This window comes from Paroedura picta, chromosome 5 (genome assembly GCF_049243985.1).
Source record: "Paroedura picta isolate Pp20150507F chromosome 5, Ppicta_v3.0, whole genome shotgun sequence".
In the NCBI taxonomy this organism is placed as follows: Eukaryota; Metazoa; Chordata; class Lepidosauria; order Squamata; family Gekkonidae; genus Paroedura; species Paroedura picta.
Window position 1 is genome coordinate 73,148,384 of NC_135373.1, and position 23,821 is coordinate 73,172,204.

The window sequence follows — 23,821 nt, forward strand, 5'->3', positions numbered from 1 at the left end:
ATTATGCACGGCAACAGCTATGCTGGGCTGCTGCTAGTCTCTTGTGGCAGTGCAGCATGCCCCGCAACTTCCCATGTACTAACAGGGGAAGAAATCTCCCAGCATGCATGGTCCACCTCAGAGTTGTGGGTGTGCATGCACAATTCTGAGGCAGGGGGCAAGGGTTTTCACGGCACAAAGGTGGGATAGCATCACAGTCACCATCATTCAGGTTCACAGCATAACGAAGCACCGTAGAGCCAAATGGGCATTTTGTGTCCCTGCTGGATTCCCTGTATGCACATGACCAGCCCAGCATAACCACTGAAGGCACCCAGATTACAAAGGGGAAAATCAGTATTCCCTTAGCGCAGGGCATCAGAGGCCCTAAAGTGGCCCAGGGCTGGGCTGGGGGCTGGGCTGGCAGTGATGTCATGCATAAGTGGGGATTTGCCCTACCGTCGTGCAGGCACTGGCCTCACCATTTTCCTCCATTCATAATCATTCATAGGTAGATGAATCTCCCTTCCTGTGGAGGGAATGGCCCTAACTTCTACTGTGGTCAAAATGGCAATGCTGGGCATACAGCCTGGGCTTGTTTTTGTGCCTTTTAGGCTGAATATTGCTGTGCTTCCTCTCTCTACATTTGTTAACATAGTCACACCTCTTCAGTCTTTTGGCAGATAGCCAACCTTTTCTCTCCCTTCCACACCATCCAAGTGTCTGAGGCAGCTGCTTGTTTCTCCTCTCTGTACTGTTCACACTTCTCAAGAGTGTCCTCCCTCTTCTCTTTCCTGCAAGCTGTTTATGCTGCTTAAATCAGTTCTTCTTTCTCTTGGAAGCCAAATGCTCATTGCTATGAAGCCTTAACCAGATGTAGCATTGTACATGTACATACTTCAGATCATGTGTGTCTATGATAACATACTATCAATTAGGAAGCTGAGAGGACAAGTATAGTACATTATGTCAGTACAATGTGATGTTCTTTCAGGTTTGGGTTAATTCAGGAGGCTATGGGGCATCTGGACTCCCACCCAGACAAATAAACATGGCAGCCTTAGTGCTATCCCTGCTATCACATCCATGCTCCTAACATTCTAGTACCATTCCTTTCAGGGAGTATAGGTCCAGTGATGGCTACTAGCCTTGGTGAGTTGAGGGAAACTCAATGCACAGAGGGATCAAATCTCTGAAACCCAGTGATAAGAGGCAGGCTCTGGGGAAGGCCTTGACCTTTATCTTCTGCTTGTTGATGCTCCAAAGTAACTGGTTGTCTGCTGTGTAAATCAGAATGCTGGACTTGATGGATCCCTGGTCTGATGAAGCAGGGCTCTTATGTTCATTCCTACTCTCTGTTCCCTGTGAGGGTGTGGAGCGTGAAAGTGAAGAATATGACAGAAGGATATGCTAGGCAAAGGCATAATGGCACTTTGCCCTTTTAGCTTCTAACATGGTGTTTCATAGCAGCAACTGGTTTAAAACTAATCAGATACATATGATACAAACTAGCCTTGTAAGGTTGGGTAATTGGTAATAGCAGTAGCTCTAGACATTGCAAAAGCCAGGAAGAGCCCAGTAGTCCAACAGCATGTTCGGGTGGACACTCAGTGCTAGAAAGTGTTGGGCTCTTGTGTTGGCTCAAGCTGTGGTCAAATTGTTACTAACAATGAGGGTACTTCTCAAACAAAACTTTTTAGTTTGGTACACTTCCTCCAGCTCTTCTCTTGTACAGAACACATTTAAATTTTCTGGACTTAAACTCCTGTTCCTTTTGATATAGGAATACAGAAACCTAGGAATTGGAATTTGGTTCCCCATAAGCAGAGATACTTAAATTATGGTTTAAGTCTGTAGAGAATAACAAACTCCAGTTGATCCAGGAGTCTGTATTGACATGCCATAGTGGAAGCAGAGTTTATTCAAACTAAGACCGTTTCTGCATGAGGAATCTGCCCCTGGACAGCCTCTGGTATTTGGCGGGTTTAGAGCCCCCTCCACAAATGTCATCTTCATCCAGGGGCTGGCTTGAGTTTTGGCCCAATTTGCCTCGAGATGAGGGAAATTGCCGAAACTGGATTTGCCACCTCCTATCGTGCTTTTCATCATGGAGCAACAAGGGGCAAATCCATATGAGGGGGGAGGCATGACAGTTAGTGTTGTCCCGTCCTTGCACCCTTTTGAAATGGTGCCATCTGCATTGTTGTGGGACAGCAAAGCTACATTGTTAAAGTTAAAATTAAAATTCTGTAATTCTTCTGTAAGGTGTCCATGGTCTTTTTGGGAACAGACATGCAAAATACAGTCTCATTTGTATTTTCTGGTGGTAGGGAATGCATTATGAAGCAGCCCTCTCCCAATCAGCCAGGCATTCATGCACTTTGTTTTTAAGCCCACTGTTTAAACAAAATCACTTTTTGGGGTTCATTTACCATTTCCAGCCTCTCACAAATCTACCCAGACATTTAGAGTCTGAAACACCATGAATCCCCCCCCCCAAAAAAAAGGGGGGATGCTGTGTCATTCTGGCATTTCTCCATAGCAATGCAGAAGTGTTAATTTTTTAAAAATTAAAAATGCTTCTGTGTTGTGGCATTACTGCATAGCAAAGCAGAAGAGCCTTTTTTTAATGGGGGGGGGCTCGTGGGGGAGTTTGCGTCCATAAGAGAACCGTTGTGCTCTGATTGGTGGCTTGCTGTGATTGACAAGCCAAGGAGCAGGGGAGAGAAGTTCAGCTTGTTTTCCTTTGCAGCTTTGTCGGGAGGCAAAAAGCTTCTATGAGTCAGAGGGAAAATGCAGGAGGGGGTCTCCCATGAGGAGGCTTGCAAACACGCAGCTTACAACCACACGCTTGCAAGCAGGAGGTAGTGCAAGGTTTGTGCCTGTGTGCAGAATGGTCTAAGAATCCTTAATCATGCTTTGGGCAACAAGCAATGTGCATAGTAACAAGCTATGTTCATGCACATCGTGGCTTAATTAGGGTTTCTTGTGATGGCTGAATGCCACTTTGGATACCTGAATACAAAACCTGTTCATCATATATCCCTTTTGATTATTGTGTATGTGTATACTTCTGCTTTTCAAAGAAAAAAGCAACATGCAAGAATGTCTGCCTCTTTCACATCTGATGCATAAACATCCATGTTTATGGTTGAGTCTCTGCATCTCAGTACAGAATCTCCAGAAGAAATGCCCATGTTTATGTGCAAGTTGTGTGCTTGTTGCTTTTGTCGCACTCCATACCTGTGTTCAGTTAGTGGCAAGCAAGCACAGGTGTAGGCCAAATCATGTAGGCAAGCAGTCTAGTTCCAGATTAAAGAGAGACAGTTGTGGGTGTTCAGCAAGCAAACACCTCCACCCCTGGAAAGGATCAAGGAGAATTATTACACTTAAGTGTACAAAATTGTTTCCAGATCAGTGTTTGCCAGTGGGATTGATAGGTTAGCTGGCACTGTGTCCCACTTGATTATATTCTCTTTCAGAATGGCTGAGGGAGCTAGCTGAGGGTTATATTTTGAGGAGCTCTTATGTTATGAATATTTGCCTTATATGTTATTTTTGAAAGGTCACTGATAAAATGTGGTTTACATGAGTTCAAGAAAATCCTCACATAAGTATTCCATCTAAAATGCATAAACGGAAAATAAACTCAAATTCAAATTCAAAACCTTTCATGGCATCTAAAAGATAACATCTGCGCATAAATGAGTAATAACGTAAACTCTGTTTTTGGATTGGCTAATCTATAGCCATTCTGAAAGATTATTGTAGCTTTTATATTGAAAAGTCCTCTTATTTTGAACAAACTATGAGGCTATAAAACTTTTTCCCACTATACAATTTCCTCATCTCCTGTTATTGCTATGTGACTTTTAGTGTCCTTTTCGTTTTCCCCGAATAAAGTCTAAAGGAACCTAACCTTTAGATATTCTTCTGTCCTTTGGACCTGGGCTAGTCACGCAGAGCAATGAGTCAGTGATCAGGTGGCAGAATGCTGAACTTGTACAAATGATTGTATCACTTATGACTTCAGGGAAAGGTTTACATATTTTTAAACAGTCCCCCAGCATTCATAATATCTTGTAAATGGAAATCCAGCACATCCCGTGAAAGGCTAGACCAGACTCTTTCTCTCTGATGTGCTAATTTTTAATTGGCAGGAAATATTTTAAATTCGTAGAGAATTAAAACTATTTTTCTCCTCAGCTTCAATTTGAAGTGCATCAGGATTCCTCCACCTGTTGTATGTGTAAGCACGGCCTTGGCCTTTCATCCTCTCTGTAGCGGATGTACATTCTCAAACTCTACCAGTAAGGTTAAATTATTTCTCCATGTGCCTGTTTGTCATGTTACTTCAGACCTGTGACTGGATGCCCAACACTTAGGCATATTTGCCTAAATGTGTTGGGCCCCTTGGTACCTATCTGATGATAATACAGCATTTTAGTATCCCCACCCTGTTCCTGAACTCTATTCCACTTGTTGGAATCTCATCCATCCTTGCACTGACGCTCTTTCCTCTCAGCCAGGCAACAAGCTTCTACCATTTTGACAGCAGTGATGGAAAAGATAAATCCACAGCTTAGCCATGAAACACTCTGACTTGTCGACTTGCATGAAAGGTCTTGAAGCATAGTGCTTGAGACTGCTAAATTGGATTTACACTGCTACTACTATGTTGCGTCTTGCTGACATTTCAGGGCTATTAAACTCAGCAGACAACCTTAAGGCACCATAAGCTTAACTTAGGCCTTACCACAGAGCATATGGTAACTATGGAAGAAATGCTTAAAGTCTAAGAAGTTGTAGGTCTCAGACAATGATCAGCCAGTCACATACTGTCGTAACTATATTCAGGTTCAGGTTTTCAGCATATGTTTTGCAGTATCAGAAAATGAATGTTTTCACATAGATGGTGGAAGCTAAATTGCATTCATAGAATTCGTTAGGAACAACTGGTTGGTAGTGTCCATAGATGTACTGTCACAACCACTGTGTATCCTGGTCATTATATACAGATTGTATAGTAATAATTACTTTCCCATATGTATTTGAATTCTTCATTAGCTTCTGCCATTTCATCACTTGGGAAGACTCATAGGACACTTGACCTTGGCCATCTATACAAATACAGACCCTGTGTAGAAGTACCAACAGTACTCACCATTGTACTCCTAGCACTTTTCTTGTGTGTCCCATATTGCTATTCTTAAACTGAGCATGATAGTGCTTGTCATTCCTGATTTTCAATAACAGATCTCAGTGACATCTGTCTAAAACATTTTTTTATCATATTTTTCCTCACAGGGGCTCATCATGTCATGTATGGTTCATCTTTTCCACATGTTAACCTCTCAAGTATTCTATAGAATAGGTTAGACAGACTGGCCCATGTCCATCCAGTGATAGGGTTGTAGTATCCTGGGAGAAAATTCAAAAAGAAAAATAAGGTCTCGTCTTCTTACAGCAAGCCTTGACCATAGAGTTCCTGACATTAATTCAAGCTACTCACAAGTGACAAAGATAATTCTGGCAAATCATAAACTCTATGGTAGCCTTGCTAGAGCTAAGCTTGTCACTTCTGCGGAACTGCAGGAATTGTCAGAAATTCTGTCCAGAACTTCCTGCAAAGTAGAAGAGGCCTTATTTTTCTTTTTAAATCTTTCTTCAGTGAATGATCATGCAGTCCCCCTTTAGCCCTAGTTTCTACCTGCTGCTTAGCTGAGCATTGGTGGGCAAGGACTGCAATTGCCTGAATGTGTTCTGCCATAAGATGGCAAGCGGGAAACTATCCTGCAAACTTCACAGCAGAATAAGGATTTGTACCTGGATGTTTCAGATTCTAGTCCAATTGCTATGCCACACTGGCTCAAAGCTTCTCTCATGAGCATCTGCAAAACATATAGTTGTGACGGGCTCATTGCATCAGTCCCTGCCTGACCCCATAAGAACTGTTGGGCTCTCTGCCTTGGAACAAGTGAAGCAAAATAAATATTATCTTTGACCATTATGGAATGTGTCCCCCTCATTTCAGTTTAACATATCTCTACACATATATCTGGGTGTTGTGGGAAGCACTTCCTGGGCAGAAGATACTCTGATAGTTCTTATTTTTAGAAATATAGTCAGTGCTAGTCAGTGTCCATCAATATTCTCTGCTGGCAGTTCTGTTTCTATACATGTGTGTGTGTATGCCAAGCTCACTCAATTTAATTCTAATTGACTCAGAGAATTGGGCTAATACTTGCCACCAAAGCCCTTTCAATTATTTAACAGTTAAATGAATGAAATGGAAATGCATAAATAACACTAAGCAAAAGGGAAGTGTTCTTTTTTTTTTCAAAAAAAAAAAAAAAGATCCTTCTCTGGAAAAGGCTTTTCCTGTGGCAGTTACAATGCAGTAAATTGTGTGGGTGCAGAACTACTGTCGACTAAAGTACCGGGAGAAAAAAAATCCTACATTGAGAAGATTTGAAATCTCATCGCAAGGAAACAGTGAAATGGGAAATGCTTTCTTCTAGGTAACAAAAATCTTTAGTTTCTTTTCTTGATACTGAAAATGCAGGTCTGATTAATAGTACAATATAGTGAGGATGTACTAAAATCTCAAATCTTTTGTGTGCAAAGGCTGTTGAAATGTCTAGATATATTTTTGAAAAATAGGATGTTATCTCTCTCTGTTTTGACTTGGAGTTGGCTAACCTAAAAAAAAAATCAATTTGCCTTGTCAATGCTTCCTGGAGTAGAATTCCACTCTTTGGTCCTTATCCGAGGTAAGATGATATTTGCAATTGTGTTATTATTATTATTTTTATGAGCAAAATTGAATCTGTCAATGAGCCCATTATTGCTCAAGCATTTTTTGGGTATATAAATTGGTTGTTATGGAGACTGATAAAAATAAATGCTGATATTTTGCCCTGGGTTCATTCCTTTCAGCCTATTGAAGAAAATTGAACGAGAAACATGGAGAGAAAGTGGCGTCTCGTTAATTGCCACCGTAACCCGCCTAATGGAGAGGCTGCTAGACTACAGGTGAGCAGTTGTTGCATGCTCTGCCTCAAGGAATAAAACCATTGTCTTAAACCTGAATGCCAGCATTTGTGTATGGAAGACTGTCATCATGTTCTGAGCAATCTAGATATAACAGTGATTCAGGCTTTTTCTTGCTGTTGTTATACAGGCTTTAGAAACCATTGCTTTTATATAAACTAATGGCTGCTGTACCTGTTTAGGAATGTCAGTTGGTTCAGCTTTCCTATGACAGGATATATGCTTGGTCTGGAGTCTGAATGTTCCTCCACCCTATAAAAATTCGTATTGTTGAAAGCTTGCTCACTAAAGGACAGGTCCCAGTCTAGTTTGTCTCTGACATCCTAGTTTTCACAGTATACTGAGGTTAAAAAAATATATGGGGTGCATTCACAATGACTTGTGTTGTGTTCAGTCTTGCTGAATGTAAGGTCAGGATTTACTGTGGGCTAGCAAAAATCTATGGGTCAGCATTACAGTAAATGCCCCCCAGTGTGCTATTGACCTGTGTAGTAGGTCTGATAAAGTATCCTGTAGAATGTCAAGTACATTGCGTTCTACAATCCACACTGTTTTTGCACCCAAAGAAAGCTGTGGCAACAGAAACCGTCACGGATGCAGGACAAAATGTATTAGGCTGTGTACAGTTGGCAGAAAGCAAGCCAAGTCTGTGGCCTAAAAATATTGCTAAAGAGATGAAGCAGACAAGAGATGCAGCTAGCAGTTAGTTTCCAATATTTTCAGCAGATCAATAAGAGTAAGTCACAGATGATGCATCCAAAAAATAAGAGGATCCTTGATGTATTTGCATTTATCAGGATAATTTTCTGATGATGCCAATTCACTGTGTAGTCTATAATGTAATAGAGTGGGTGGGTAGTGCTTATGGGCTTGTGTGTCTCAAGAGAACTCTGGCTGTGGAAAAGACCTAGCTTTGCACTGTGTTTTATTGATACTTCCTGTAATTTTTAAGTGACATTTGCCATCTTTGTATAAGTAAAAAGTACATATATATATCTTTTCAGTATTACTGGGTCACTCACAGAGATTAGGTCTGTAATCCTATACTTAATTTTTCTTTTATATCTTCTGTACCTTCCATTTCATAAGGAATGTCATTCTGTTTTCCTTGAATAATAGAGATGTATACACTTGCTACCCTTGCTTCTGTTTCCTAACTTGAGGGAGGGCAATATGAGTTCACTTGAGTTGTTTCAGGTAAGGAAAATGCCTTGGCCTGGAACTTGTGCTATGGTCATGACTGGAATTGCCCCCAGCTAGAATGGCCAGCCTCCAGGTGGTCCAAGGATGAAGACTAGTCGAACCCATGAGGATGCAGACAAAAATGGGTGTGACAAGGAAGCTGTACAATAACTTTTCTTTAAAATTTTCTATTTTTATTGTAAGAATCACGGAGCTAGCCAGAACAAGGTCCAAACACTCAGCTTTCTTCAGTGACTTGCTCCTTAGGTAATATGTTCCTACTTATTCAAATTTCATTCTCAAATCAAATAGAATAGTGAACTTTTTTGTTTTGAGAAAATTTATCGCACAGCTTCCTTGTTGCATCTATTTTTGTCCGCAGCCTGCAGGTGGCCCTGGGAAATCTCTTGGAATTTCATCTTCAGGCTACAGAAAATGGCTGTTTTGGAGTGTAGAGTCCTCAGCATTATAGTCTGCTGAGGTCTCTCCCCGAAGCCCACCTTCCCCAGGCTGCTGCACCCCGGGTCTCCCAACGCAGAGTTGACAACCCTCCTTCCAGCTGATTTTATAAGAAGGAAATAATTACTGGGAACTGTGCTCAAGTATTCTCAGTGTTATGTTTAGTTCCTCAAAATCAGATTCTTTAGGCAGGATTGATTCATTAGGCACTTACATTAATACCAAGAAATATTGTAGGCACACACGTTTTAATTTTTTTAAGAACATCATTATTATAAATTTATAGATTACCATTCTCTGTGAACAGGCTTGGGGCAGTTTACATTTAAAAATTCAGTTTAAAATAGAGTAAGTATTGTTCCACAACAAAACTGTTTTTGAATGTTCTCCCCTCCTTCTACGTTTCAAAAGTGGGAAGTTATAGCTAGAAGAAGCTAGAAGAAAAACAGAAACCTAAAGGGTGAAAAAACAGACACATTAAAAAAATCTGCAAGATAAATAGTCGAACTCAGTAGCTAAAATGAGTAATTACCTGGTGCCAGGCAAGTGGTGAGAGGAGGGAATTCAAAGACGGGGTGCCACTTCAACAAAGACCCTGTATCTGATAACCACTGTCCTCACTTCAGAAGCTATAGAAACACAAAGCCCTTAGTTGATGAGACATATAATTGGAGTATGTGGTTCCTTAGCTTCCCTGGTCCACATACTTTTAAGGATTTTTTCCCCAGACCCTGAACAGTGCCATGTTCAGTGCCACAGAACAAGTAGGCAGGCAGCACACAAGGTTCCATCAATTTGCACTCGTTAAGCAGACTGTTTAAATTAAGTACATGATAAAATGTATGCATGCTGCTGATTTTTATACACACGCACACATAGATACATACATATATACGTGCATGGGTGTGTGTATATTTAAAACCAGCAACACTTCTTTGCCATCGTTGGTGGGTCCTCATTTGTTATACATCCCTGAATCAATAGTATATTTTTGTGATAAGAGAGAATTCTTCCTGCATATTCATTTTATTTGATATGCATAATTAATCTTCCTGCATATTATATGGTCTCTTTTCTTTCTTCAGAGACTGCATGAAAATGGGTGATATGGATGGCAAAAAGATTGGATGTACTGTCAGCTTGTTGGTACGTACTTACTTCAGGTTAAGTCACATTGGTATTTCACATTAAAGTTCTGAATGCTATGCTAAGGAGTGAGTTTTTTTAACCCACTCAAAATCCTTCTGGGATGGATTTGACAAGTGCAGGGAAATAGATGTTCATCATCCATGTGACAAAAGAGACCTGTTTTTGTTTTACTTTCCTACAAGGCTTAAAAATAATGCAGTTAAATACACAATATATAGTACCAAGGGAAAAATAGGCTCACTCAGACAGAATTTGGGACCCTAGAGGAGTCTGAACTGTTCATATTACTTCTCACTGCCCCTTTTTACATCACTTCATGTCATACAATTTTTCCATCACTTGTACTCTTAACAGCATAAATGTGCTTGCGGAATACACTTTCTTCTCCCCTTCCCAAAGTCAGTCACTACAGACTGAGCTGCAGCTCGACACAGGAGTTACCAGTGTTTCCAAGATGAAAGAAATCATTCTTGAATGTAAAGGTCATGTGAAGTTTGTCAGTGCTATGGTAATGGCAGACCAATATTGGACACTAGATATTTCAGTTGCAACCACATGATGCTGTGCAATTGCAAATTTTCCTTTTAAAAATCCCTGGTTTCTGGCAGTCCGCACTTCATATAGGATGTAGTAAGGGGGTACTTACTTCATCCTGTATGAAGTGTGGACTGCAAGAAACCAGGCTGGGAGTTCAATCCCAGCAGCCGGCTCAAGGTTGGTATTCTCCTTCCGAGGTTGGTAAAATGAGTACCCAGCTTGCTGGGGGGTAAACAGGGAAGGCATTGGCAAACTGCCCCATATTGAGTCTGCCATGAAAATGCTAGAGGGCATCACTCCAAGGGTCAGACATGACCCGGTGCTTGCACAGGGGATACCTTTACCTTTAAGGGGGTACTTATTAATAAATTAATTTAGGAAATGTTTATGCTGCCTCTTCAGAGCCCTGCTCAAGGTGACCTGTGCCATCAAATGATGATGAGTTATCAATATAAAAAGGGTTTTTAAAAGTTTAATCTTTGTGACTGTTTTTTTCTGATTGCAGTGCCTTCCCCAAAGCTTTTTTCTCCATCTGGGGAAAAGATACATAGATTCAGTATTTCCTTTTGATGTTTTTTCCTGGAGGGAGAAAAGCAGAGTACCTCTATCTCAGCATGGAATTTTCTCAGCCATCACAATGTGGCTTTCAATTGTGGGTGGCTTGGTGCTTAGTTTGTTTGAGTTAACAGTAAACAAGTGTGGTTTGAGGGGTCAGGGAACATCCCAGCCTGGCTCCTTGAACTGTGGATCGCTAGCATTGTTTTGTAACAAGGTTCTCATTCCTACATATTGAATGGAGAGCTGTGTCTCATCACAGTACTTTGTATGCCAGAGGTCCAGGTTTAATATCTGGCATCTCCAGCTAAGAGGATCAGCAGATGCCAAGAAATGCTTTTTCTTTGTTGGACCCTGGAGAGTAGCTGGCACCCTGAACAGATAATGCTGAACTAGATAGATCAGTCTAATTCCATAGTTTCATATGTTGTTATGGACAGCTGGTTGTTGAACACAAGCAACTAATATATTGGGCATGATTTTGAAATATCCGGGGAGAAAAGGCTTTTCTGTAATTCTGCTGGAAACAACATTATTTTTGCAACAGACTTCTTGGTTCTTAAATTTATGATGTCATGGTAGACATTTTCAAATCCTTCAAAAATGTCCTTTGCAGTTCAGCTGAAACACATATATATGCCTGTATAGTCAATAGTACAGTTATTGTCTTTCATTGGTTTGATACCTAGAAAACAAAAGGGTATGTGCTTTCATCAATCACAATCCAGAATCCGGAACAGAGCAGGAGACTCCTGATTGCTATTCCTAATTGAAATATCACCAGCCCTATCGGTTCTAGGTGGATGAAAGTGACTGCATGGACTGGCTAGCACCTTGTGGACTGCTCTTTCTCTCCCATTTCTCTCCCATTAGCCCACTGAACTGATTTGCATATAGGCAGCTTTTCCCCCCAGAGTCACTTTGTAATTAGGATGTTCCACTAGATTTGTGGACATAAAAGTAAACAATGAAAAGTCAAAAGCCAAGAATTTTGTTTCAGTTTTGAAATGTTTCACTGCTTGCTATCAACAGGCTCTTGAAATGGCAAATAAATTTGAACAATCCATAATATAAACAAACAGTTTCCCGTTGTGCTAATTGTTTATTAAGAAAATGTATATGCTGCCCCTCCAGAACTGGCTTAATGAAGTGCAGTCCATCAGGTGCTAGTAGGCCTTCCTCAAGAAAGCCTATCCCATGGTCCCAGAAACCAAATCTCTCCTGCCGGCACCAACTACACAGCCACTGATTCACCTCCATTAGCTTCCTCTCCTGACACATTCCTCTTCCCTTGACAGGCAAGATTGAAGAGAATACCACTTGTGCCCCCATTTGCTTGAGCTTCCTCCCTAGATCTTGATAGTCTGTTTTAATAGGGGCGATGGTATTCGCGGACATGTCATTCGTTCTTTCAAAAGGTAGCCCCTTTGGCATAAATGTGCCACTTTAAAGATTATCTGCATTCAAATTCAAATGGAACACAAGCTGACCCAATGGAGCTCGCAGAATGTTCACAAATATTCAGACTTTTATACTCTTAAGCATTTTCTTAACAGCAAGAGCTTGTCAGAGTCAGAAGTACAAAGCCTTGTTGACATTTTAATTGCAAGGGGGGGTGGATTCCTGGGCTCAGGCTGCTCTTTTGTTTTCAATTCACCACATGGAAACCATCAATGTGGACCCATTCAGAATGCATGTGGAAAACTTCACCTGCTTCCCCAAATGTCTCAAATTAGATTCTCCTGATGGGCACGTAGGCACAGCTTTGTAACTCAGCAAATCTATTTGAGCTGCAGCGGCACAATCAGACTTCATAGGACTAAAGGGTAGCAATGCCAAGATGAGTTTGATTATATGAATTGTCCTTTTTGGTCTTCAATTATGCATAATGTAGCTTCTTTACCAGCTGGTTGTGGCTTATATGACTACCGTACAAAAGATGGATTTTTGTTTATTGGCTAGAACGATGTTGCTTATCTTTCCAAGTATGCTGGTTTTGGAAGGGCAAAGACAAAGCTGTCTGTAGAATGACTACGGCATTTCAGTCCAGATTTGTAAATGAATTTTCACATTTTCTTGGGCAGTAGTAAGTAAGTCAAACTTTATTGCACTAGGCCATAGGCCATCACAATTTCTTGGGCAGTAAAAATCACATTCAGGAAGGGGGGGAGATAAGACAGACTTCCATACTACGTCGGTCTACAGCATTTCCAGATAGGTCCAGATGCTTCATATCTAGGGGGAGAGACAGCAACAGTTGCATGTCTGTGGGAGTCTGGTGCTTGAATGATTTGACCAGGAACGATTCAGGTCCAGATTTAAGATGCTGGCTGTTCCTGCTTACCTTCTTTAACCACCTTGTCATACTGGTGGTTATGAGAGCTAAAGAAGGATTTTTAAAACCAGAAAGATGGATTTTTAAAACCAGAAAAACAAACTCTCTTATTAATAGAAATGGTTGTCTCACAAATTAAAACCTTTTAACAAAACTTATATGGCATGAAACTGTGATCCAAGGAGGGCAATACGTTCAGTTAAGCTATTTCTGACATTATCATTTTACATATATTCCCATAACTCAATTTAAGAGGAACCAAGGAGACACTTTTTCAGGGGCTCGAACTAGATTAATATCTTTTCCCATAATTGCACTTTTGGAACTAGAAGCATAGAATCATAGAGTTGGAAGGGTCCTCATGGGTCATCTAGTCCAACCCGCTGCACTATGCAGGACATTCACATCCCAATCGCTCATCCACTGTAACCTACCATCCCCTTAAGCCTTCACAGAATCAACCTCTCTGTATGATGGCTATCCAGCCTCTGTTTAAAAAGATGGAGAACCCACCACCTCCCGAGAAAGCCTGTTCCATTGAGAAACCGCTCTAACTGTCAGGATGTTGAGATGGGATTTATTTTGAATTAATTTCATCCCACTGGTTATGGTCCGTCCCTCCAGGGCAAGAGGGAACAACTCTGTTCCATCCTCTATATGGCAGCCTTTTAAATACTTGAAGATGGTTATCAAATCCCCTCAGTCGTCTCCTCTCCAGACCAAGCTCCCCCAACCTTTCTTCATACGTCTTGGTCTCCAAACCCCTCATCATCTTTGTTGCCCTCCTCTGGACATGCTCTAGTTTGTTTATATCCCTCTTCATCTGGGATGCCCAAAACTGAACACAGTACTCCAAGTGAGGTCGAACCAGAGCAAAGTGGTACCATCACCTCCCATGATCTGGACACGATACTCCATTTGATACAGCCCAAAATCCCATTTGCCTTTGGTGCATTTGATTTTTCCTACCTAAATGCAGAACTTTACATTTGTCCCTATTGAACTTCATTTTATTCAGTTTAGCCCACTTCTCAAGCCTATCAAGATCATCCTGTATTCTGATTCTGTCTTCTGTTGTGTTTGCTATCCCTCCCAGTTTAGTATTGTTTGCAAATTTAATAAATATTCCCTCTAAACCTTCATCCAAATCATTTATAAATATGTTGAACGACACAGGCCCCAGGACAGATCCATGGGGAATTCCATTTGTGACTCTTCTCCAAGAGGATGCTGAACCGTTAACAAGTACTCTCTGGTTACGATCTGTCATCCAGTTATTGATCCACCTGACAGAATAAGGATCCATACCGCAATTTACCAACTTGTCAACAAGAATATCATAAACTAGCTGTTAGCCCAGTATATTACCTCTCCAAGAACACACTTGCTGCTATTTCTGTCACACACTACAAATGGTTTTTGAAGAAAGACATTTTCTAAGAGTTAGATCATATATACTCGTACACTGCTAGATAACTGAATACATGATTGTTTATAGTTATGATTGTTCACTGATAACCTATAAAGGTTTTGTTTGATGCTACATTATATGAAAGTTATTTTTGTAGTATCTGAGCTCTGGCAACTCATTCACATGTGGAAACCACCACTCCGTGGTATGGTAAGGTGAAAATTCATATGTAAGCTCTGCTTTAAATGGGTCTCACAGTAGATTCCATAATGTGATGTGAAAGCTTTGGTGTTTAACAATATTTTTTTTTATTCCAGAATTTTTATAAGACAGAATTGAATAAGGAAGAAATGTATATTCGGTATATACATAAACTGCATGATTTGCACCTAAAAGCACAAAACTTTACAGGTAATTCTTTCACCATATATAATGTCTGGGAAATATTTTAGTTAAATTGTAGCTGCATAATAATGAAATATAAGACTAAATATTATTGTGGTGTTAGTTGGTATGTGTATTTAAAAAACCATGAGTATGAGCAGGCAGAGCAGAACTCACCACCATGGGAAGCAATTTCTCCTCATAGATGAGCTTTCAGATCCACCAGTCCCATCTCTATCCCTCTAATTTCATATAGCACTGGGAAGGGTGATAAGAAAAAGAGAATGAAGCCTTGGGGCTGGTGGAGTGAGATAGTAACCCGTGGGTCCAGTCAGTCTGCTTGTTTCCAACCTTATGGCTTGTTTCCCAATTAGTTTCCCTGAAAATTCATTAAATCGCCTCATTATTTCCTTTGTTTACCTAATCAACTATTTAATCAGAGGACAAAGAGGGATCCAATGAGGAAAATACCCCTATATAATTACCTTTATTTTTTCTATGGAAGTTCTTGAGGGAAATCAATAGCATCGACGTTACCTTGGGTAGAAGCAGTGAGTCCCAAAGAACTCATGACTGGAATGCTACTTCATGAGTATCTTATTGTTTGTTTGTTGTTATTATCCCTGAGGTAAATCTTTTTGTTTGAAAAGCGGTGTTAACCTTGAAAGTATCTTGGAAACGTCAATGTACATTGCCCATTTAACTGATATGGGTCATTGCAAATGTTTTATGCCTGGACTGTAATGACTTAATTAGCTTTCTGGGTTTAATTTTTAAGGAGTAAACTTCAAATTCACACCCTAAAAAACAGGAAGCCAATGAAATCATTATGATTCAGGCATAACACACTCGAGGTTGTCATTTTTGAAAGACCTTTTAACGCATGTGTGCCTAGGGAAAGGGTGTCCTTCAAAACTGAAGGTTCAGAACAGTTTCTTCCTGCTGTGATTTGTATTCAGTACTCACACATATCCACTGTCAAGTTGCAAGTATCTTCTTTAATAGACCAAGTTCTCTGAAATGAGCTTCAGAAGATGTCCAAAACATGTCTTTATTATGGCTTCAGAAATGGTGTAAGGTAGAAGGTGTTATTTCATTGAACTGTAATGCTGCAATAGCAATCTGAGGAATCATAGAATACATGAGGCTTTTTGTTTATTTTAACTGCTTAATTTTAATTTATTGGGATTTTAAAATGAATTGTTAGCTGCCTTGACTAGATAGAGAAGTGGTATATAAAATATATATTTCTGTATGTTTCTTCTTTTATATGCTTATGGAATGACCAATAACCATTAGGGTTAGGCGCTTCGGCAGCCAATGTGGCCAGTCGCTCCCGATGCAGGCAGCGGTGCATCAGAGCTCCGGTAGGCGCACACATGAAGGTTCGGAGCTCCATACCTGCATGTGTGCACCCACCGGCGTGCTGACGCCCGTCCTCCCCCCCCCTACGGCCGTGTCAGGAGCGACCGGCTGCTTCGGGCACTGAAGCGCCCAACCCTAGTAACCATGATTACAGAGTAGATGTTTAATATGTATTCTTATGTAGAATTATACCTTTCAAAACCCATTTATTTCAACAGACTTTTAGAAAGGTGTAATTCCTCAGGATAAGCCCAAATTAGACATGACAATTTTTAACTGGTTTGTTTTCCCTGCAACCACACAACAGTGTAGGGAACTCATTTTAAGTTACTTTAGTGTCCCAGTTTGATTTAGGATGACAGCAGGGGAAGGCCTATTTTCCAAAGTTAAAATGATATTAGAGAGACATTATGTGGCCCCAGGACTTTTTCAGCCCAGGATATGGCTGTCAACTATTGGTTGGGAATTACCTGGAGATTATGAGGGTGGAATCTGGGGAACTGAGGGACCTCACAGTATGATGATAGACTCAACCCTCCAAAACTGATATTTTTCTCCAGGGGGACTGATCTCTATAGTCTGGGATCACTTGTGATTCTGGAAGATCTCCAATCTCCATCTGGTGTTTTGCAACCCTAGCTCAGGAAAATATTGTGGGAGGAAGGCAGGAGCTTCTCCTCTACCAGTGCCATGATTCTAGCCAAAAGTGGGCCTGATAGTATTTTTAAAATGAGTTCCCAATAGCTGCTATGGGACTGGAGGGAAAGCAATGTGGGTCTGGGTTTCCTGGAGTTGACTCATTAAAAGTCATCATCACCTTAGGCCTTGGATATCCATTATTCATTAAAAATTATCTTGCATAGTTAAAGAAGCTTGCACTACTGTAATCTGATACAAAACCTGATTTGTATGTGTTAGAACAGAAACTATGGGCTTTGTTTATCTCTCTCTCTCTCCCCCTCTTTGCTTTTATTCCATGAATGTTTATAATGACAAAACATCTGTACCAGGTGGTTTCTTCCCATAAGAGCATGTCATGCCAGTTAATGACTACTTTTTACATAGCTTGAAGACATGTAAGAAAAAGATGTTCAGGATTCAGTAGATTAAGCCCCAGTTCATCATTTCCTATCTTCACCTTTAAATCAAATATCTTCTCTTTGGAAGAGGCAGTATTGGGTTGATGATATTTTTTTCAGTGAATGGGAGTAAAACGGAAATGATCCCACCTCAAAAATTCTCCTGCTTTTGAATATACCATGTGTTGAACATTCTCTTGTGTCTCTTACTGGAATGAATTTTTAGTTGAAACTATAACTTTCCTGTGTACCTAATATGCAGTGTTTGAAAATGTCAGATATTTGCCTTATTATTGGCTATATAAAGGTAGAATCCATGAAGTCTGCTAATTTTCCATGACTTGATCTGCATTTTTTGGCCAGTTAATCATGTTCCAATATTTTTTGGCAAACCCGCTTCTTTTTAATGTCAAGTTTAAATCTTCCCTCAAACAGCTGGTAGTCAAGGCATCTCCTCGGTAACAAGTGCAAAATAAGCTACTGTATGTCTTCCATGTATCCTAGTACAGCCTGAGTGGGACTGAAATTAATAGTTTTAAAGCAGCCCTGCTGCAGAGCACACGGGGCTTTCTGGATAGAGTTGGGCGGGATGGGGTGACTTTGGACCCACAGGGGAAGGGGGTTGCTTTCTTGCCAGCTCTGAAAGAGCTGAGTGAAGCATTTTGGCGCATTCCTCAGCAGGCCCCGGTGCAGCTCTCCAGGCAGACTGCGCAGCTGCAGAAGGAGCCAGTGGGGCACGCATTCACAACAATGAAGTCATTGCTATGGCTCTGCCACCTCCACTGGCCACTCGCCACCTCTGCCCACCTCTGCCTTCCTCCACCACCACCACCCGCCTCCACCCGCCGCTGCCTGCCACCCACCACTACCACATGCCTCCACACACTGCCACCTGCCACCATGATGACGGGCAACCTGGGGAACCTGGAGAAGTGGCCAGGTGACCCCAAATGGGGTCCCAAATAAGGCCAAACCAGAGCAGAGTAAAGCGATACCATCTCCCATGATGATGGATAAGATACTCTGTTTGATACAGCTCAAAATCCCATTTGCCTTTTTAGCCACCGAGTCCCACTGCTGACTCATGTTCAATGTATGGTCTACTCCTAGATCCTTTCGCACATGCTACTGCCAAGACAAGTCCCCCCCCCCCAATCCCATATTGGTGTATTTGGTTTTCCCTATCTAAATGCAGAAAAAAATGCATTTGTCCCTATTGAATTTAATTTTATTCAGTTTAGACCAGTTCTGGAACCATCAAGATCATCCTTATGATTCTGTCTTCCGTTGTGTTTGCAACCCCTCCCGTGTTTGCAACTATCATCTGCAAATTTAATAAGTATCCCCTCTAATCCCTCATCCATAAATAAATCTATAAATATGTTGAACAACACAGGCCCCAGAACAGATCCCTGGGGAACTCCACTTGTCACTCTTCTCCAAGAGGCTGCTGAACCATTAATAAGTACCCTTTGGGTATGATCAGTCAACCAGTTATTGATCCATACTGTATTTTACCAGCTTAACAAGAATATAACGTGGAACCTTAACATAAGCTTTACTGATATCCAGATAAACTATGTCCACAACATTTCCCTGATCCAGCAAGTTAGTCACTTTCTTGAAAAAAGAGATAAGTTTTGTCTGACATGACTTGTTCTTGAGAAACCCGTGCTGAGTCATAGAAATCACAACTCTCTTTCCAGCTGCTCATGGACCGACTGTTTGATGATTTGTTCCAAAATTTTGCCAGCTACAAATGTCATGCTGACGGGTCGGTAGTTACCTGGATTCTCCTTTTTCCCTTTCTTAAAGATGGGGACAACATTTGCCCACCTCCAATCATCTGGCATCTCCAAGAAGTGTTAAAAAGAATGGACAGAGGTTCAGAGATTACATATGCAAGTTCTTTTAGTACCCTTGGATGCAATTCACCTGACCCAGAAAACTTTGTTTCATTTAAAGAAACTAGGTGTTTGTAGACTGCCCACAAAGTGATCCTAGGCCACCATTCCCATCCCCCCTGTTGTGTTGTTTTATTAGTATTGTTATACTGGGATGTCTTTAGCTTTTTGGAAATTTCAGTTAATACAAAATTGTATTCTTGTGGTTTTAAGACAAGGATCTGAACTACTGAATTCCTACTTCTCTTCAGTCTTCTCTTGTGAGGGGAATCATGCTCAATGTGGCAAAATCATTTCATGTGATGAGAGATGGAAGTTGTGGCTTAGGATCACTGTAGGGGTAGTCCATAAACGCCTAGTTTCTTTAAATGAAACCAAATTCTCTGTGCCAGACGAATTGCATCCAAGAGTACTAAAATAAATTGTAATTTCTGAGCCTTTGTCCATTATTTTTGACAATTTTTGGAGAACAGGTGAAGTGACAGAAGACTGGAGGTAGGCAAATGTTGTTCCCATCTTCAAAAAGAGGAAAAAGGAGGAGCCAGGTAACTATTGACCCATCAGCTTGACATCATCAAACAGTTGGTCCTTGAGCAGCTAGAGCAGATGGCTGTAATTACTAAGAGTCAGCATGGCTTTCTTAAGAACAAGTGATGTCAGACTAACCTTATCTCTTTTTCTGAAAAAGTTACTACCTTGCAGGATCAGGGGAATGCTGTGGACATAGTTTACCTTGATTTCCGTAAGGCTTTTTATAAAGTTCCGCATTATATTCTTATTGACAAGTTGGTAAAATGTGGTATGGATCCTATTACTGTTAGGTGGACTGTGAAATGGATTTCAGATCGCAGCCAAAGGTGCTTGTAAATGGTTTGTCATCTTGGAGACGAGTGATGAGTAGAGTGCCTCAGGAATCTGTCCTGGGCTCTGTATTGTTCAACATATACATTATTTGGATGAAGGAATAGGGGAGGTCTTATTAAGTTTGTAGATGACACTAAACGGGGAGGGTTAGCAAACACAGCAGAAGACAGAATCAGAATAAAAGACAATCTTGACAGGATAGAAAATGAATAAAATGAATTTCAATAGTGATGAATGTAAAGTGATTCATTTAAGTAGGAAAAATCATATGCATCGCTATAGGATTGGCGAGTTGTCTGGGAAGTAGTATGTGTGGAAAGGATCTGGGGGTCTTAGTAGACCAGAGTCAGCAGTGTAACTTATTAGCTAAAAAGGCAAACAGGATTTTGGGTTGTATTAAAAGAAGTATAGTGTTCTGATCACATGAGGTAATTTACCACTTTTCTCTGGTAAGACTTCATTTGGAGTACTGTGTTCAATTCTGGGCACCACAACTGAAGAAAGATGTAGAGAAACTGGAGCATGTCAAGAGGAGGGCTACAAAGATGGTGAGTTGTTTGGAGACCAAGTCATAGGAGGAATGGTTGAGGGAGCTTTTTCTGTTTGGTTTGGAGAGAAGATGACTAAGAGGCAATATGGTAACCATCTTCAAATACTTTAAGGGTTGTCATAAAGCAGATAGAGAAGAGTTATTTTTTGCTGCCCCAGAAAGGTGGACCAGAACCAATGGGTTGAAATTAATTCAAAATAATTTTTGGCTAAACATCCAGTAGAAATTCCTGACAGAGCAGTTACTCAGTGGAACAGACCTCCTCAGAAGGTGGTGAATTCTCATTTTTAGGGAAGTTTTTAAGCAGAGGCTAGATAATTATCTGACTAAAATGTTGATTTTATGAACTTAGGCAGATTGTGTATGGTTGGGCAGGAAGGGATGTGCCAGTGTTTGTCTCTTGTGGCCCTTTCTTGCCTACTCAAGAATTGCTGATCCGCCACTGTGGGATGGTAGGTGAATTCCTTCTAGGCCAGGCCGAATTCTGGAGATTGTTTGGTGGGGTGGGTCACTTGGGCATGAAATTAGGGTCACTGTTGGTAGGCAGGTAGTTGTGATTTCCTGCATTGTGCAGGGGATCGACCTAGATGACCATGGAGGTCTTTTCCAACTCTATTATTGTTTGATCATACAATTACTATAAACAAAAGTTCTTCACTTTCTGCCTCTTTGGTCCCAGACACAATTCAAGGTTTACTCCTTACAAAACCTCTAAATGGCTTGAGATGTGTTTACATGGAGAACCACTTCCTTCCCTATTTTCCTGGGAAGATCTTTCTCCCAAGCTCTGCTTCTGTGAAATTAGTGGCAATTGCAGGACTTTTTACAGGACTTTTCAGGTCTTTTTCAGGACTTTTTCAATTGTGGTGCTCCTTCTGGATATATTATTTATCAGGAAGTTCACCTGACACCTTCTCCTCTGGCTTTCATTTTCCCTGGCTTTTGTTTGAATTTCCTCTTATCTTTTAGTTACTTTAGGTTTTCCATCAGTTTTATGATTGTATATTGTTTCTGATTTGGCCTAATTTTATGGTTTTATTGGAATGTGTGGTTTAGGTCTTAATTTTATTGATTATCTCCTGTCAGTTATTTTTATCCTATGCTTATTTCTGATTGTTTTATAATGTGCTGCTTAACATTTATAATTGCTGCCTCATTAATATCAATAGCTTAAGGTTTTGGTAATCACCTTTAAGGCCATACGCGGTCTGGGCCCAGTGTATCTGAGAGATCGCCTCCCTGCCTATACCCCCAGAAGAGCTCTACGCTCCGCCACCTCCAACTGGCTACGGATCCCTGGCCCTAAAGAGGCACGTCGGGCCTCAACAAGGGCCAGGGCCTTTTCAGTCCTGGCCCCCACCTGGTGGAATGAACTCCCCGAAGAGATCAGGGCCCTGCCGGAACTTCCACAATTCCGCAGGGCCTGCAAAAAGGAGCTCTTCCACCAGGCATTTGGTGGGGCTGACTGAGCAATAACACCTACAGGTGCCCCCCAGACTGAGGGAACGAACCGACTGAGGGGTTGTCAAGTTATTGTTGAAGTGCCGTTCTAATTGTTCCAGTTGATATTTTGTTGTTATTGTTATATTGTTATATTGATTTTTGATATTGATTTTGATAGTGTTCTATGTGAATGTTCAAAAATGTTTTATGTAAACCGCCCAGATCCGTAGGGAAGGGCGGTATAAAAATATAAATATAAATAAATAAATAAATAAATAAATGATATTTTTGTTGGTTTACTTTTTTGATAATGTTAGCAACTTCAGTTAGATACTGTCAAAGAGGCATAAACGTATTCTAAATAAAAATAAAGTTGGATTTGTGTATGTCACCATGAAGTTTAATTAATTTTTACTTGTAAAATATTATAGAGGCTGCTTACACACTATTATTATATGATGAGCTGCTGGAATGGTCAGATCGGCCACTGAGAGAATTCCTAAACTATCCCATGCAAACAGAGTGGCAACGTAAAGAGTACCTTCATCTCACTATTATCCAGAACTTTGACAGGGGAAAAGTAAGTTTTGTTTTTAAGACAGTTAATTATTAATAATGTATTATTGTTTAATTATATTGTGAATAAGACAAGTGATTTGTTGTTTTCATATTATGGCTTCCAGTGTCATACAAAATCTCAGTTTAATTAGACTGACTAGTCCAGGGGTAGTCAAACTGCGGCCCTCCAGATGTCCATGGACTACAATTCCCAGGAGCCCCTGCCAGCTTTTGCTGGCAGGGGCTCCTGGGAATTGTAGTCCATGGACATCTGGAGGGCCGCAGTTTGACTACCCCTGGACTAGGAGTATAATCTGAATGTGGGCCATTACACTGATTAATGTTAGCTATCTCAGACCAGGATCTGAAACTATGGCTTGAAATTGGCTTGTTAACTGCCATTTTTAATGTACAAATGTAGACTATTTAGCTGAATCCTGGTTTTCTACCTTAATAGTTCCCTCACCACAGTCCAGAGTGGAATGCCAGTTGTGTTTCTGCAAGTGTCGGTAGGAAGGTGACGAGTTCTGCATTTGCCAAGGAATACTAGGATTTGAATTATTGTTTGTGAGCAAAGCCCTAGTTTGACAAACTAACCAAAGTAAACCTTGGTCTGACACTAGCCATGTCTCTTAGAATTAAGCTAACATACAGAGCATTTTGTTGACACATGTGCTTTACAGTTTTATCTTTTTTCGTATCTGTATGTTACATATCAAACTCTGAGGCAGAGATGATGAATCTTTTACTTCCTGATTTGCTACCATTTGCACATCATTCTGTTGATTTCATAGGAAATATACATATTTTTCATGAGGCCACTGAAGGCATAAACATTTCTTTGTATATATTAATAGTGCTTTGGTAAAGAAAACTACATAGCTGGAAACCTTTCAATTCAGCCAGATATCAGCCTCATTCTTTCTTAATGCTTTAGGATGCTTAGGGCTGATCCTGCATTGGACCTGATGGCCTGTATGGCCCTTTCCAATTCTATGATTCTATGATTAATTG

The 23,821-nt window shown here is 40.6% G+C and overlaps 1 protein-coding gene across 5 annotated transcripts in view; it reads left to right on the plus strand.

Annotated features, from left to right (window-relative positions):
* The window catches only part of DOCK4 (dedicator of cytokinesis 4), a 320,430-nt gene that overhangs the window by 242,934 nt on the left and 53,675 nt on the right, over positions 1-23,821 (plus strand). For 3 of the 5 annotated variants that reach the window (XM_077338508.1, XM_077338510.1, XM_077338512.1), the window contains exons 33-37: positions 6,726-6,752; positions 6,919-7,014; positions 9,759-9,819; positions 14,978-15,071; positions 22,681-22,829. In XM_077338508.1, the coding sequence (XP_077194623.1) occupies positions 6,726-6,752; positions 6,919-7,014; positions 9,759-9,819; positions 14,978-15,071; positions 22,681-22,829 (427 nt within the window). The remainder of the gene's footprint in view (positions 1-6,725; positions 6,753-6,918; positions 7,015-9,758; positions 9,820-14,977; positions 15,072-22,680; positions 22,830-23,821) is intronic. The other 2 variants (XM_077338509.1, XM_077338511.1) reach the window with 1 other exon arrangement.